This window comes from Crassostrea angulata, chromosome 6 (assembly GCF_025612915.1).
Source record: "Crassostrea angulata isolate pt1a10 chromosome 6, ASM2561291v2, whole genome shotgun sequence".
NCBI classification, from domain to species: Eukaryota; Metazoa; Mollusca; class Bivalvia; order Ostreida; family Ostreidae; genus Magallana; species Magallana angulata.
Window position 1 is genome coordinate 31,721,042 of NC_069116.1, and position 16,364 is coordinate 31,737,405.

The 16,364-nt window shown below is 32.1% G+C and overlaps 1 protein-coding gene and 1 long non-coding RNA gene across 3 annotated transcripts in view; one reads left to right on the forward strand and one right to left on the reverse strand.

The window, feature by feature from the left end:
- LOC128188527 (probable G-protein coupled receptor CG31760) overlaps window positions 1-16,316 on the forward strand; it is a 49,950-nt gene extending 33,634 nt beyond the window's left edge. For both annotated transcript variants that reach the window (XM_052859630.1, XM_052859629.1), the window contains 12 exons: window positions 2,454-2,637; window positions 5,172-5,295; window positions 5,829-5,972; window positions 6,206-6,406; window positions 6,657-6,725; window positions 7,761-7,870; window positions 8,411-8,556; window positions 8,822-8,890; window positions 10,936-11,074; window positions 11,720-11,831; window positions 12,249-12,452; window positions 15,333-16,316. In XM_052859630.1, the coding sequence (XP_052715590.1) occupies window positions 2,454-2,637; window positions 5,172-5,295; window positions 5,829-5,972; window positions 6,206-6,406; window positions 6,657-6,725; window positions 7,761-7,870; window positions 8,411-8,556; window positions 8,822-8,890; window positions 10,936-11,074; window positions 11,720-11,831; window positions 12,249-12,452; window positions 15,333-15,542 (1,712 nt within the window). In that variant the 3' untranslated portion in view covers window positions 15,543-16,316. The remainder of the gene's footprint in view (window positions 1-2,453; window positions 2,638-5,171; window positions 5,296-5,828; window positions 5,973-6,205; window positions 6,407-6,656; window positions 6,726-7,760; window positions 7,871-8,410; window positions 8,557-8,821; window positions 8,891-10,935; window positions 11,075-11,719; window positions 11,832-12,248; window positions 12,453-15,332) is intronic.
- Window positions 11,799-15,325, reverse strand: LOC128188529 (uncharacterized). The gene is made up of 3 exons (XR_008244162.1): window positions 15,124-15,325; window positions 12,270-12,434; window positions 11,799-11,927 (listed from the first exon to the last, which is right to left on the reverse strand). It is a non-coding gene; the product is annotated as an uncharacterized LOC128188529 (long non-coding RNA).
- Window positions 16,317-16,364: the final 48 nt, after the last annotated feature.

Sequence of the window (16,364 nt, forward strand, 5' to 3'; positions counted from 1 at the left end):
TAGGATTTTCTGTTTGAAGTGTGACTTGATATCATGGTGTGAAGATTGTCATTCTAATTTTAGATAACCCAACTTTTTAACAAATTGAAAATGCTCATTACTAACTTGAAAAAAAAAATTTGGTAGAGTTAATTGTAAACTACTTCCTTTCGTTCTTCAGTAAATGTAAGTAGTATTTCTTGAAAAATAACATATGGACTTTATACCCTGATGAAAGACATCGATGACTTCACAAAAGTAAAGGAAAACTTGTATAATGAATCCATAAATACTTAATATTAACCATGAAGTACAACAAGTCTTGTAATAAATTATAATCTTCTTGGGGGATATCCGGATCAAACTGGCGATAGTGATTACTGGTTCGAACTTATATAATGAAAGTTATGTTGTTTTAAGTTTGATTTTTAGTGTTTTTATTATTATTTAAATTTCGGTAAAATCAAAGTTTATGATAAATGTTCATTTAGACTGTTGACCTTATCTTTGTATGATATCTATGACATCGTTCATAGAATAATGACGGGATATAAGCTTAATATATATATATATATATATATATATATATATATATATATATATATATATATATATATATATATATATATATATATATAAAACACAATATTAGGACTTTGACCATTGAAGCTCACAGACGCATCTGTGTAAATTGCATTTCTAAAATAAAAACCTTTAAATGTAAATTGCACTGCAGTGATGTCATGTGCAAAGAAATTAAAAAGAGAGATGACCTTTGAAAACCTTGTAAAACTTTGATGTAAAATATCCAAAACAGTATGTTTTATTTTTGAAAACATGGCCTATGAAATGAGTGTAGTCTAATTGCAAGTCTTGATAACGTATTCACTATCTTTCTAGTTTTTGGATGTAGATGTGTATTAATATAATAGATAATATTAACAACACACTGATATCCAATTACAAGAGAAATATATATTGCCATTTCAAATGAAACAAGTTTTTTTTTTCAAGGAAATCCATTATTAGGCCAGTTTCACGCGTAAATGTAGGAAGATGTGTTAAAAAGAAAATTGCCGAAAGAATATTGAGCGTCTTTATTCAATATAGAGTGGGAACATAATTATATTACTCCAAGGTGTCTTTTAGACCAATGCAATAAAGTTCAAGATGAATTGAGGTCCAAAGATTTGTCCACAAATAATTTTCAAATTTAACAAATTTTACTTTACCTACAATTTTCATACTGCCACTGTAAAATTCGCTTGTAAACATTCTCTCTCTCTCTCTCTCTAACTCTCTCTCTCTCTCTATATATATATATATATAATTTTAAAATATGATTAAATATAATAACTTTTCTATAATAATTACCACCTCCATGCATTGTAAAAGAATTAACACGAAAATACGAATGTAGGTTAAGGAGTGTTACTTAATATATCAATTGCTTTTCTACGTACCAATATTTGTAACAATTGCATTAAAATCATGGTAAATAAGCATTTTCATGGTTATTGTTATTTTGACTAAATTTATGAATCTGGGAGATACTTAAGTTGTCTGTTAAATACACGTAAATTTTATGTGTTTGGTCATATTATAATAATACTGTAATGGTTCGTCTATAATATGGTCTTTAAAAGACGTTTCCTTCTTTTGTGTTAATGTTTCTAAAAAACAATAGTTAAAAAGGCTAGACGTGTGCCAAGATCGTCCATTATATAACAGTGAAAAATAACAGCTTAAAGTTATCTAATGTTCTCCGGTAAATCGTTTCAGTCAAATTTTTTCGCGTAATCAGAGGCTGCGGTTTGGGGGAAAAGTTACTGTTCAATTTGGTCTCTTGCCAAGACTCTTACCAAGAGAAAGCTAGTGTTAACAAGAAATACTGCTATTAGCTGCGTCTATTTGTTACATGCATAAAAAATAGATATGTCTTCGAGATTTATTGGGCTGTAATTCGAGTTAAGGTCGAAAGAAGAACGAATACGGTATATAAAATGTCATTTAGGAGGTGAATTGCGACCAACCTTTGCAGTTTCAGTTTCTAGAGAAGTTTTATATTTTATTAGGCACCATTGGGAAAGGATCTAAAATAAAAACTCTATTGACCTGAGGCTGCGTTTTAAGTCAAAGTATTCAGTTCAAGCTGTAATATATTGTATTCTCTAAACCAGAAGCGAATAACTTTATCTTAAAGTTGCTGAGTGGTCAGCAAAGTAACCATTAGATTTGCCACAAAATTTTATGCATACTATTTCTTACCATAAACTTATGATAAGTAAAGGAAAAACAAAATACTTAAGATTCAAATATTAAATACTTTACTGTATTTTTATACCGAGCCTTTCAATTAAATATAAGTAGACAAATATGATATTGAAAAAAAAAAACACCCATAAAAAGCTGCGATCCTCTAGCCCTCTCAAAATAATGAACAAAAAACTTTTAAACCTTCTTTTATTTTGAAGGTACCACGCAATTACGGTACAATCAGACTGACTATTACGCGACCCAGATTGACAGTTCCATTACTGTTACCTATGAAGATGGTCACTGGAGCAAGCCTTACTTTGATTGTGGGGGTGGGGATATTTGGATGATGACGTATACAGTTCCTTTCTTTGGATACAAGAATGGAACTTTTAAGTTCAAGTAAGTACACTTACTAAATACTGACTACTTTCCAATGTACAAAATTTTTGATGGATTTTTTTTCTCATGCATGTTTATTTTACTGAAACAGAAAAGTGCTTTAACATTTGTCCAAAATATAATGGCTTGACAAATGCTGATACCCCATACATGAGGTAATGATTAAATCATTTGTTTAAAACAGTGTAAGGAATGGAAAATTTTGCTTTTTTATTGGGTATCAAGCCCTTGTCTACCACAATCAGTTTTTGTTTGGTATAGACAAGGAATATCAATGCTGAACAGTCAACTGACATCAGTTATGTGATGTTCAAAAAAGTAAGATCAAATGAAATGAAAAAAATGAAACGCCATAGAAGCAGTGATACTGAACTATCGAGGAAACATTTAGTCTTTGAGGTTCCTATTCCGTGACATCGGCTATAGGACGACCTTCGTAGGATTTTCCATTACTATTTCCATTTTGATTTTATTTATCACGTGCAACTAAGATGTGTTTAACACAACATTAGTGTAGGAGAACATTACATGATACTTATGTTTTCGTTGGTTATTTAGGCATAACGCTAGAATGTGAAAAACCGTTAAAACATAAATCTGGAATTAACTTTTAAAAATACGCCCTCGTAAGTATTTATGGTTAACAATATATGTTTCCAATAACCACTACTCACTTCCCGGAACTGTCCCGTTTTGATAGGTAGATTTTATGGCCTGAAAATAGTTTATCAATAATGGTTTTTGGCGATGAACAGGGAAAAACTTACCTTTTAAAAATCAAAATACATGAAAAATCGCTTTCAAACTACAGTGTATTTTTTTAAAATTCAATTTAGAGGTTTTAAATTTAACATACAGCGTAAACGCTACACGAAAATTGTAGTTTTGTTGTGTCAGTTGTGCTTAAAAAAATCGTTTTTAACTTCATGTAGAAACTTTTATGATTAATGTATGGAATGTAACTTATAAAAAAATCTCTGCAAAATTTTTCAAAATAAAGTTAAATTTTTCCTATTTATAGAAATTTCTCTAGTCATTAAAATGTATAGGAATCCGCCTTTCCTGACAAATTAGTTATATATATATATAACAGTTATTTTCTTTTTTATGAAAACAAAGCAATAATTGAAACAAATAAATCCATGAAAATATAACAAACCAGGTGTAACTGATATTGTTTTCAACGTCTAAATAAGATCTTATTTTAGCCATTTCCCTAAAAGATCTTATGAAAAGCTTATAATCAATTTTGTACGGTATATTTTTATAACAAACGAATTCAAAGTTTTAATTAAGACGAGGACTACTTTTGTCTGTTATTAACATTCATGTATTAATATTAGCGAGCACCTGCTTCCTTTGATTAAAAAAAGTAAAGCAACACGGTATTCGAATAAATAATCAATAGTGACATTGTTGCCCAAAGATAAAATTGCATCCATTTCGTTTTAATGTTAAACAATGATATAATTTTTTAAAAAAGCAAAAATTTTCTTTTGATGATTTTTCAATCACAGATTGCACTGCATGATCCTTTGACTTTACAATAGACTACATGTTTGTCTCGCTATTTATGTCTATAAATTTCACCATGACATCTATCGTGCACACAATGTATCGCAAAAGTACTAATCGCACATTCCTTTGAATCTTACACGATTTCGTTTCTCTCTGTCAAGGAAATGAGAAAAACTTTCTGTCATAAATTCCCGAATCGATACACTCGCAATCTTAGTATTATTGTCACAAATAATAGAGCTGTATAAGGCAGAGGAGTTGGGGCTTTTTTTACATTGTCTTCCTTTCTGATTGAGCGTGGATTTGTCAAAGTGGCCCTTTAATTATCTGAAATTGTTGTTTGACTGCATCACTTGACGTTGATAAACTTTTAAGTAGAGAAAAGTCGGATGAACTTTTGAACTAAGATTACAAAATAATTTTACCTGTCAAACCCTCACTCATCAAACCTGGGTGCAACATAGAAAAGCAGATACACAGCTGTTGTTATTCTTGTTTACAGGAATTGCATAACTGCACATTACATGTCATCTTTATCACATTCAAGGCAAACATTGAAGTCCAAACCACTCATGTCATTCCTACGCAACTTAAAGGATAGCGCCAATTTGTAAAAGTTTGTACTTCCTAGCAAAGAGTAGTTTTGAAGAAAATTGACTTTTAATTCAATTATCTACCAGAATTCAAGACAGTTTTAAAAGTGCATATATTTCGCTTGAAATGTAATTTTAGACAGATTAATGATTTTCGGGCCAAATATTGACTACTTGGTTTCCTTCATTAACGTGTGTTTAAAACCAGATCAAAATGACATACATAATTTATTTAGACAACTTCATTATAATAATAAAACTTCTGCCTTCTCTGTAGAATTTTTAAAAATTCAATGAAATGTGATTTGATAGAGAGTATTAACATATACATCGTAAATGCCAACTTGATATAAAGCGAGATTTAACGCAAAAAGAATTCCTTTTAAAGAAATATTATTTCAAATTTTTGTCGATTTATTTCAGAGGAACGAGTGGTATAGACATTGACTTGGACAAAGTTGATATTGACCAATGTCCTCAACCAGACGATGCAAAGGAGCCAAATGTATTTGCTGGGTCTGCTAGATGTAAACATGAAACAACTAAGGTAGGGGAAGTTTCGTTTTCTGATTAAGTTTTACAGTATGTTATTGCTTCTTTAACAGTTGGTTTTTAGTATACACTTCAAATTGGTTAAACTGTATTCATACGTATCATAAATATTGCCCATCAAAATCATTTAGGATTTCCCTTACAAATAATAAAATTCAGATAAATTGTAACACTATGAGATACCCAAACAATGCCGGTAAGGTTACATTTTTGCCACTCCAATCAGTGACGATTAGTTGTACTGACAACTAAAAGGTATTGTCTGGCTCGTCCTGGTGTATCATGGAAATCTTGAATCTTTAAATCAGTTACAACTTGCTGAGCAACGTTCGTCTTTCAACACTTATTTTCCATCTACTAATCGAATATTGACATGATATAAGACTCCCAATAGGTTGCTGTAAAAGCATTTCCTTTGCTATGAATGTCATTGGTATTGTATTTATGCAACTCCTGTTCTTTTGATGGAAGGCAAAAAATTATTACTTTGGTGGGAGCGTCTGTTGATGTATTGCATTTTTTTAACAGTGTGAACCACTAAGAGGTCTCGGTTTCAAAAGAGGATCGTATAAGTGTGTTTGCAAAGATGGATTTTATTTTCCTTATCTGGATCATCCAGAAAAATACTTTAACGGATCTGAAATTGAAAATGAATATGAAAAGAAAACAAAGGTATTTTATGAATGTGATACGATTTGAAAAGAAACTTTTATTAATGAACTGACTATGACTATAAAAAAGGTGATATGAATTGCGTAAATTAATTAAGTTAATGATGGTTATACGAATGAAAATAAAATAATATTCATAAAACTCCAGTAAAAACAGGATTACATTTATATGTGATTAGAATTTGCTTATGTCGATTTTTGTTTTAAAATAAAAGTGAATGTACAATTTTGAAGGGAGTGGAGAACAAATACGATGATCCCTACTCCTACCAATGCTTTATGTGTGAACCGGGCTGCGTGACCTGTGAAGACCCAAGTCCATGTGTTCTGAACTTAAACTGGATCCTCCGAAGTATTTTACTGGCCGTCTCAATTCTTATACTATGTGGCATTCCGTTACTTGTTTGGTTCACTTTCCAATACAGAGATGTGAAGGTAAATATAAGATATTTTATGTTTGTTAAGCAATATTGAAAGAAAAAAATAAATTGTGTGTGAGACTGTTCCAAGCTGTTCTACTAATTTAAAGATATTTGGCATTATTTTTTGTATATTTTCACAAAAGTCGCTTCTAAAATATACAAAACCTGTTTCAAGGATCGAAACAAAGCTCTGCAAAGCACTCAACTGCTAAATGATATGTTGTATTTGTATATTCTATATCTGGTATTTTGTTCTTTTATAGGTTTTAAAAGCTGCAAGTCCTGTGTTGATGCGTATTATTCTCCTTGGTGCTTTCTTCCTATATTGTCCGGTGCGTATTGATCGGTCACTACAAATTACATGTAGGACACCAATTAAAAAAGTAAAAAAACACTGTGACGGATAATTATGCCAGTGCCAAGGTGGCATTTTTGCACCCGCTTAAGAGGAAGTTTCGGAAAAATTCATACATACAATATGATAGACAATTGTCTAGAAAGAATATAACCACTTTTATTTTTAGTATGTTTCACCTGACAGGTGAGATGTTTACCTTTAAAAATTAATATCCCATAGGAAAATTATAATTCCCATAGGAGAAATTATTCTCCTACAGGAAATATTGACACTCCTATAGGAATTTCTAAAAATCCTAGAGGAATTATATTTCCTGTAGGAGAATGGTATCTCCTGTGGGAATTTGATTCAGACAGGCGGTTTTCCTATAAGAAATTTATATCTCCTATCGGATTTTATCAAATTCTGTCGGAATTGAAATTTCTGTAGGAAGTTCTTGTATTCCGATAGGAAATTTCAAATTTCCTGTGGGAATATTGTTTTTTCCCATGGAAAACAAATTATTTTCCTGTAGGAAATTGTTTTTGAAAGGTAAATATCTCACCTGATAGGTGAGTTACGATGATAACAAAGGTGGTTGTAAACTCTTTAAGCATTGATCTATCGTGTGGCATATATGAATTTTTCGATATATGCAGCTTAGACGGGTGCAAAAATGCCACCTTGGCACTGGCATAATTATCAGGCACAGAGTTTAAATGTCCATGCAATACGGACATTCGTTTCTTACACTCTCTTTTTTAAAGTTGGTAACATATATATTGATAGGAATACTGATATCGTTAAGGCTGCAAAAAATCTGCTAAATATCAATTCTCGAATACCAGTAATTAAGAAAAGTTACTATCTATATTCTATATTTCATTATATATGAATCATTATATTTCTTCTCCAGAGGTCTGTATGCAATTAATTCCTTAAATACTGAATCACCACGGTGCCCAGGGCTTACTTCTTGATTTCTTTTCCATTTCTTTGGACACGTTTTCTAAATCATACTATTTTACAGCTGATTGTAGGGTACTTTGAGGCTAGTGTCGTCACATGCATCCTAAGATTCTGGTTTCGAGAAATTGGATTCTCAATCTCCTATGGGGCTCTATTATTGAAGACATGGAGGTAATCCTAATCGCTATATATGCTGCAAACCAATATTTCCAGTAACCATTTTGTAATATATTTAAGGAAATGATGATGTAGGTCTATAACTCACATTTTGTTTGTGTTTTTGCTGCACATTCCAAACTCACCTTGGATTGACTCTGAATTGTATTACGATTACAATCGTATTTTTAAAGATGATAGCATAAACAATCTTGAAAACGATGTGCTTTACTTTATAAAGGTGCTGGTGTTTCATTTTGTTAAATGTTTAATCTTTACCAAGCTAGGCAAAAAATAATTTGCATGCTCTAGACTTTGCCCTTGACAAAAAAACCCCCCAAAAAACAGCCTGTATTTATTTATGATTATCGTATGCCATTTTGTTAGAGCCAACAACATAAAATCTTGCATAACTTTGGAGAAACAATACTTTTTCTTTATTTCACTTTAAGCAATATAAATTTGCAGCATTAGCTCACGTGTTGAATTATAAATTATTATGAATTATTAATTTCCCCCATCATTATCAGCTACATTAGAAATACTTGGTTGTAGGATATCGGTCGTCTTCAGAGTACGATCAGCCCAACGCGTCAAAATTTCAGACGGAGATCTGATCAAAAGACTGCTTTTAATCACTCTTGTCTGTGCTGCCTATCTGACGGCCAGAACAATTGCAGGAACCCCAAGAGTAACAGAAGGTACGTAATTAGTTCATAAAGGAAAGTGGTCATTAAAATATTGACATTAAAAGCTAAGCTTTCTTCCTATGAAGTAGAAAATCGAGAAAACGTGAAAAAAAAGAAAAACTGCAGAAACTTTGCTTTTAATAAAAGACAGGGTAAAAATTGTCGACTACATGAACTTAAAATCCTTATAGGATACGATTTTACACTTGGTCTTCCTCAATCCCTCTAAAGGTTGTTTATCGTAAAACATTACTAATCAGTTTCTTGATCTTCACAGGAAAGCATGTCAATGGCTTAAAAACATACCAGTGTTCGTCAGACTGGTGGGACCACTCCGCAGCTATTGGTAAGCCGCCGATTTAACATGTTTAGTCGATTGTTCGAATCAATATTCTTGTGGTCCAGGTACAAAGGATATCAAAGAGACGGTTAAAGAGTTTAATGGAGATTCAATGAGTTTTGCTATTTTCTATTCTAGAATCTATGCTGTTTTTTGTACAATCAAACAGTTCAGGGATAATTTCACACAGACATTGCTAGATGACCTGCACTTAGTAAGGCAGTTTTATTACAATAGACAGATATCTGATTTACATTAACGGTACAAAAATTTTATGAAAATATTCAATTCGGTCAAAAAATACTTTATGGTGATGCAATATTAATACATGTTTTAACATATTTTATTGTATAATAATATACAGTGGGTTTGAACACAAGTTCTAGCGACTTACTAGCTAGGTTCTCACCCTAATACATGTCTGATATGCAATCTTAATTCTCTTGAATACTTGGTTTGGAAAATATGCTACTTGAAGCTTAGTTAAATAAAACTCTTGGTTTTCATTTTATTTAAAATTAGATTCGCATTACGTATAACAATGATTTGAAAGTGCAGAAATTCAAGTACATTTTTGATTATTAAATAAGTGTGCATCGATCATCTTGGATTTCAGATGAGAACGGGAGTAATGGTCTTTAAAGCATCGACACAAGTGGCATTAAATGTTACTCAACAAAGCGACCGTTTCAAGAGAAAAACAATCCTATGTCATCTCAAAGAATGAATCTAAGGGATGCAAAGAACGAACAAAACGTTTTTAATTTTCAAGGACAAAAGCGCATATTGAAGGCTGGTCGCATCTGATCCGACGGCAATCGTTCTATTATTAAAAACAATTCATAATACATAATTCATTATTGTTTTACATTTCATTCTGGGGATAAACCACCATTATTTTTCATATTTTAACTTTCTGTTTATAAGAGTTTTGTCCTTCAGCAAATTGCATAACCTTCAACAAAAGATATCTTTATTTTATTTTTTTCTCAGGTTGTAAGCAGCAATACACTCCCTTTTAATATTGCCATAAATACCAGTATATATTTGATAAATAAAACGAAAGTAACTTTTCTAAGAATTGTCGAGGTCTTCCCTATGAGTCTTTATCTGCCTTTACTTATATTTAGGGAGAACAATTGGTCAATACTTAGTAAGCCGGTTTCTGTTATGTTTTTAAAGAGATAAATCAATTCAGTATGATTGATGTTAATTTTTTTATGTTTCATCCATGAATTTAAAGATATCAACACATAACGTTTTTTCTTAAATTTTAAAAATTATTTTTTCAGTTTTCTTGACCTATTCAGGTTTATACCGGTATTATTAGATTATTATATCATTCATTATTTGAGACTAAATATCTAGATTGTAGCTTTTTGCGATAGAAAATGTATATTAAATGTATGTATGTAAAATTATATACATGTACATGTATATAGTTATGACCATACATTTCTATTTTCTGAATAAAATCGCGTTCGTGTTCACAAAAATGAAAATTTATTTCTCAAAACACTCTACATGTACAACAGATACTTGGAATCACTTAAAGCTTTCTGCAATAACTTGCAGTTTTTCAGAAGGACAAGAACCTTCACACAGATGACTCATGTCTTTAATGGTGTCAAGAAAACTGTATCTGTCGCAAAGTCATTGCCGACAGCAAACATTTAAAGATAAGGACGGAATGGATCGCCGCAACGTTGTTTGGCTGATTTCATTAAGTCTTAAAAACACATTGATGTATTCATTACACAAAGATGGGACTACTTTAAGCATTTCCTCTCAACATTACGGTCATATTATGTCGACCTCAATAGCCAAAACGGACTACTTCTCTGGTTTTAATTCCGAAGCACTTCGAAAGTAAATCATCATACATCTTCTCTAACGTCCTTTTGATAATAGCTGTTCCGAAGTTTAACCTAAGCCAGTGTGTTGGAACATCAATTAAAGGCATTGCCATACCCTTTTTAAAGTATTTGGTATTACTTTGTAATGAAATACCGAACACTGTAATACTTATTTATCGTTTTTATCTTTTGCAGCGGAGTTACTTTTTCTTTTATGGGGCGTTCGATTGTGCATTGTGGTGCGAAAAGCTCCATCCGAGTTCAACGAGAGCAGATTCATCAGTTGGGCGATTTACAACGAGACTCTCCTCTCGTTATTTCTTAATGTTTCAATGTAAGATTATCTTTCTCATCTTATAATGACGTTACGTTCTATGTAGGAGGCAATCCATCATTTATTATGATTTTACTTAATAAATCCTTCTGATATTAATTTTCTTTTTTATTCCTTTGCAATTTCTTTAATATTGATTACTTGTATATGTGAATGAGTCCGTAATATCTCTGTGTGTTTAATCTGTTTTGATGAATACAAATGCATTAGATGTTCTCTCTCTCTCTCTCTTTTTTTTTTTTTTTTTTTTTGCAATAAAGATACAAGGTTCCTTTCATAGGAGAGGTTACTCTCACCGAGGAGAATACCAATCTCTCTTCTTTGAACAAAACAATATATAAAGAGAATTTACTTACAAGTTTTGCGCTACTTTAAATCATAATTTACAATACTCTAGATAGAGAGGTATTATAGAATAGCTTAACTGAACATTCAATGACTTGTCAGTAAATGTGACTCATATATTTCATTTGACTGAATAGCACCCTAAATCATTAACGCAAAAAAAAAAACCACAACAGTTTTCTGAGTGCACAAAAGGATGTTGCATTTTGAATTACAGAGAGAAAAAGTCAAAAAAAAAAAAAGAACGAAGGATGTCAAATTGATGTTTTCTTAATGCATTGTGTCATTTCTTTGCTTCAGGATATTTCTTCAGGACCCTTTTCCTGCCAATCCTGACCTAATGTATCTCGTTATATTCATCCACATACAATTAACCACGACCGTTACTCTCACGTTTTTGTTCGGAAGCAAGGTGAAAATCCGGAGGTTGTTCATTACGTTTTAGAGCTTAGATAGCCGATGATATTCTTCTAGCCATGTACATTGTCCTGTATTGATCCTTTTGTCACTGGAAAAAGAACAAGTCTTTTATATTGGGGAGAAGAACGCAATTAAAACGTCTCTTTTTTTTTAAATGTATGATCAATTGAAGTTTGATAGTAAATTAATGCAAAAGTGAATAGAGCAAATCAAAATCACGACTTTATGTTATAATGTTACATGTAAACATATCAATATATATGTTCAAAATCATTTGAATGGAGATTTAAGAAATGTATAATATACATGAATACACGACTGTATAAAATACACATACAAGCCTTTACACACCCACGATGAATGTTTACTATTACTTACTGAATTCATCGTGCACTGTTATATATTTTAGATGTATTTAGTGTATAAGTACCGAGGCAAGGGAGAAAGTAACGGTAATCACGCGACGATGCTGAACAAAGGTTCCAAGCCGACCTTTAACGCCAAACACTCGGTCAATCTGGGGAGCTCCTTCTCCAACAACGCTAACTGCTACAACTACACGGACCGGCAGGACGAGACGGAGTGCGAGAGTCTGCTGGAGAAAGACATACAGGTAGGTAACTCACCGGAACTACAATGTGATACGTGTACAATGCCCATACAAGTAGATATGATATAGATAGCTCACTGGAACTAAAAAAGTATACTAGGTTTAAGGCTTTATTATAGCACCCCCCCCCCCCCCCACTGAAAGCTGACTTAATAATGGGTTTTCCCTTCTTTTATATATATAAAAAAAGAATTATATAGCCAGATGACCCCTACGTATGGGCAGCGGAAAGGGCAAAAAATACATTTTTACAAAATCAACGATAAACTAAATTCAGCAATCTAAAATAATATTATCAATGGCCATAGGTGCAAAACCAACAGTCTTCTCTGCAAAATAAATGTACATAAAAAAACCCAAAGATATCTAAATAAAATCAAACGTAAAAAGTGAAATCAAAAGACATAAATGTAAAACGAACATAACATCAACATGAAACAAGCGGACGCACAAATAAACGCCAGGTGGCGTTTTTGGGAAGCAATATGCGTCATCGATTATTTGAATCCGGGATGGTTCGCGCCTATTCTGTTTCGCCCTGAGATGTTGATATATTTATTTTGATTTATTAAACCTGTTTATACTCGTACATTTGTTCGAAATATTCATATTAAGATAAAAACAAATGCATAATCAACTATCGTACAGTCTTCTATAAAAAAAAAAAACAAAAAACCCCCCAAAAACACGTCATTTCATTCTTATCCATCAGACACGTAGCATCGTTTTTGAAAGTGGGGGGAGGGGGGGGGGGGGGGCAGGCTCATCCAAAAAATCTTGACAAGCAAAAAAAAAGGGGGGGAGGCAGCCCCCCCCCCATCCCTCCCAATGCCACATGCCTGTCCATAAACATGATGATATACAAAAATCTGAAGGAAACATTTTCAAAATGCTACAAGACATATGTACATTGTAAATTAAAATTTTATAAAGTGCATGTATCAGAATACTTCAAGCTTATCGACATGAAAACTGCCATGTCTTATATTTTCTTTTCATTAATTATTACCTATACAAGAATTGAAGTATGTTTTTAAAAAACCCATTAAAACAGTGCTTGCTTTTATGCATGCACGGCCAAATTTATATTAATTTTATAAGACTGGTAAAAATCGTAGTTAAATAGTGGATGCAGGGGAAGGGGAGTAATGTAAAGTTCAAGCAGATAGTTTATGTAATTAAATAATGATCCCCAAAATAGAGCTATGCTAACTATATAATATTATACATTTGTAATTACATTAACATTCCCGAATTTTTCATAATAAAATACAGGTAATTCTCAAGTGAATGACAGGCTATAATTGTTATCACAACACAATTTACACCTCTTGTTCTGAACGATAGCACTGTTTTAATGGGTTTTTTAAAAACATATATCAATTCTTGTATAGGTCAGAATTAATTTCAGAGGAATAATAATACCAGAAAAGTATCTTAATACAGTTAGATGTTTCGCTTCAGGTGCGAAACATCTCAGGGCGAAACAGAATAGATTCCAATAATCGATGACGCATATATTGCTTCCCAAAAAACGCAACCTGGCGTTTCTTTGTGCGTCCGCTTGTTTCATGTTGATGTATGTTCGTTTTACATTTATGTCTGTTGGTTTTACTTTTTGTGTTTGATTTGTATTTAGATATCTTTGGTTGATTTTATGTACATTTATTTTGCAAAGAAGACTGTTGGTTTTGCACTTATGGTCATTGATAATATTATCTTAGATTGCTGAATTTAGTTTATCGTTGATTTTGTAAAATTGTATTTTTTGCCCTTTCCGCTGCCCATACCCACGGAAAAACCAACCAAATAGTTGATTTTCTTCCTGTTTTACATTACGGTCATGTTAACGGCGAAGATATGAACAAAAAATATTTGTTATCCACTCTAATTAAACCATTTCATAAATGTCGTTATCTACTTAGAGATGATATATACTTTCAAATGATATCAATCGTCTTGCCTCGATGAAAATTTATTAAGGTTTTAACACACTATTACGTCATGAGCGATCCTTCAGTTTTTTCAAAGATTCTCTAAAACAAATATTTAGCCTGGACAAAATTGCACAAACGGACACACGGATGGCAATTTTTTACAAAAACTCGCAAAATATTTTTCATTTACAAATTCAGAACTCATGGTTATCCATATGGGTGAGTACCTTGTCAAACCAAGTAATTTATCAAACGATTACCTAAATTAAGTTTTATGTATTTAATTCATGATACATATTTTCAATTTTCACCATTGTATATATAAAAAAAATAATAAAACAGAAAAATGAAAAATAACATGTATATATGGATACAGCTATATGCAACCTGGGGGTGTTAAACATTGTTTTTAATCCTTTTTGGGTTTGATTAATATTTTTATGAAATTTGAATAAAAAACGTGAGGTAAAAACCCTATTACTTAGCATGGGAGAAAAACGACTTTATCGTCGTTTCCCCCTTGGGGAAAGGCTACTATATAGCAGGTTTACCGGGAGGACAGCTACTATTGGAGAAAAATTGCTCTACAACACCGGTCCCATATCCAGGTATTACTGGTCATAATTTCACTAAAATTGCTTGGATGTTGCATCTAAGGATAGATGATAGAGGGTTTAAAGCTTTTGAGGCAAGTTAAAGTACCTGGTGTCCTGTTAAAGTCATATCTAAGTACTTACTGGTCAAATTTATACCAAAAGTTGATGGATGATGCATCTTGTACAAATAATGCAGTTTCTGTTACCTTTACCATGCCTTTTACAGTCACAATTGTAGTTAATGTAGGAGAGTTATGCGTCTTCAAATTTCGTGAATTTTCACCCCCAAAAATGCATCCTGTGTTTTAGACAACTATTCAAAACACAATCCATGATATGTTTCTATTTAGGAGGAATTCCGACGACTTTACACCCAGTTAGAAACACTCAAACAGCGAAACATGAAGATCGGAAACCGCCATCTGCAGCACAAGTTGTCGGCCATGACAGAAGCTGCACAGAAAGAGTCTCCGAAGAATTCGCCTTCCTCCTCCCCTTTGTTAAATGGCAAAAGAGTCATTATTAATCTAGACTTGTTTAAAGAGTCGTCTCCATTATGACCATATTAATCATCACTCACGTGTTTATTTTTTCCTACTTCGTTTTTTTTTTACGACAAAGCTGTTCCATATGTATGTATATAGCCAAATATCCAATTCATTAAATCGTTTTATGTACATGGCGATTTACCTTCCGAGTCGGTTGAGATATTTGTTACTTTAATTACTTCTTTTAAGTGCTGTAATCGTCATCAACTCTGCAGTATTTGTTCATATTGATCTTTTTTAATGTTTTCAACTTTTTAAACTGTTGACTCGATAGTTTTTCCCCATAAACAAGAATTATATGACGTCAGTATTGGTGCCAGGTGTTCAGGGGTAGGTTTTTTTTTAAATATTTAAATTTATATACATATGTTGTGCAATATAATTGACTTTTTATGCTGTATGTTGTTTCTTGCCATTAATCATTGTTATCGACTTGCCATAATGACCAAAAAATTCAGGTAAGAATGAATGTGTCCTTGAGATTTTGTATATCATGGTCTTTCCTCGTATTCCTAAGAAAGTGTATGAATGGGTAAATTAGTAGATTTCAATTTTAAGAATGGAGTGGTAGTGTTTTGTTTTGAATGAAGTCAACAGCATGAACAAGTGAAAACCATTAACAATGCATGCTTTTGTAATTAATATTATTGAGTTGTATAGAAATCAAAAAAATGGAAATGGTAATAAAGTTACATGAATTGCATCAATTCTTCAGAGTCTTGTATTTAACTTAACACATGCACTCTTTAATCAAAATTATCGGTAAAGGTTCTTAAGGACTTCGCTTTAGTTGCATTTTTCCCCAGAATTGTGTTTTTTATAAGCATGATTGAA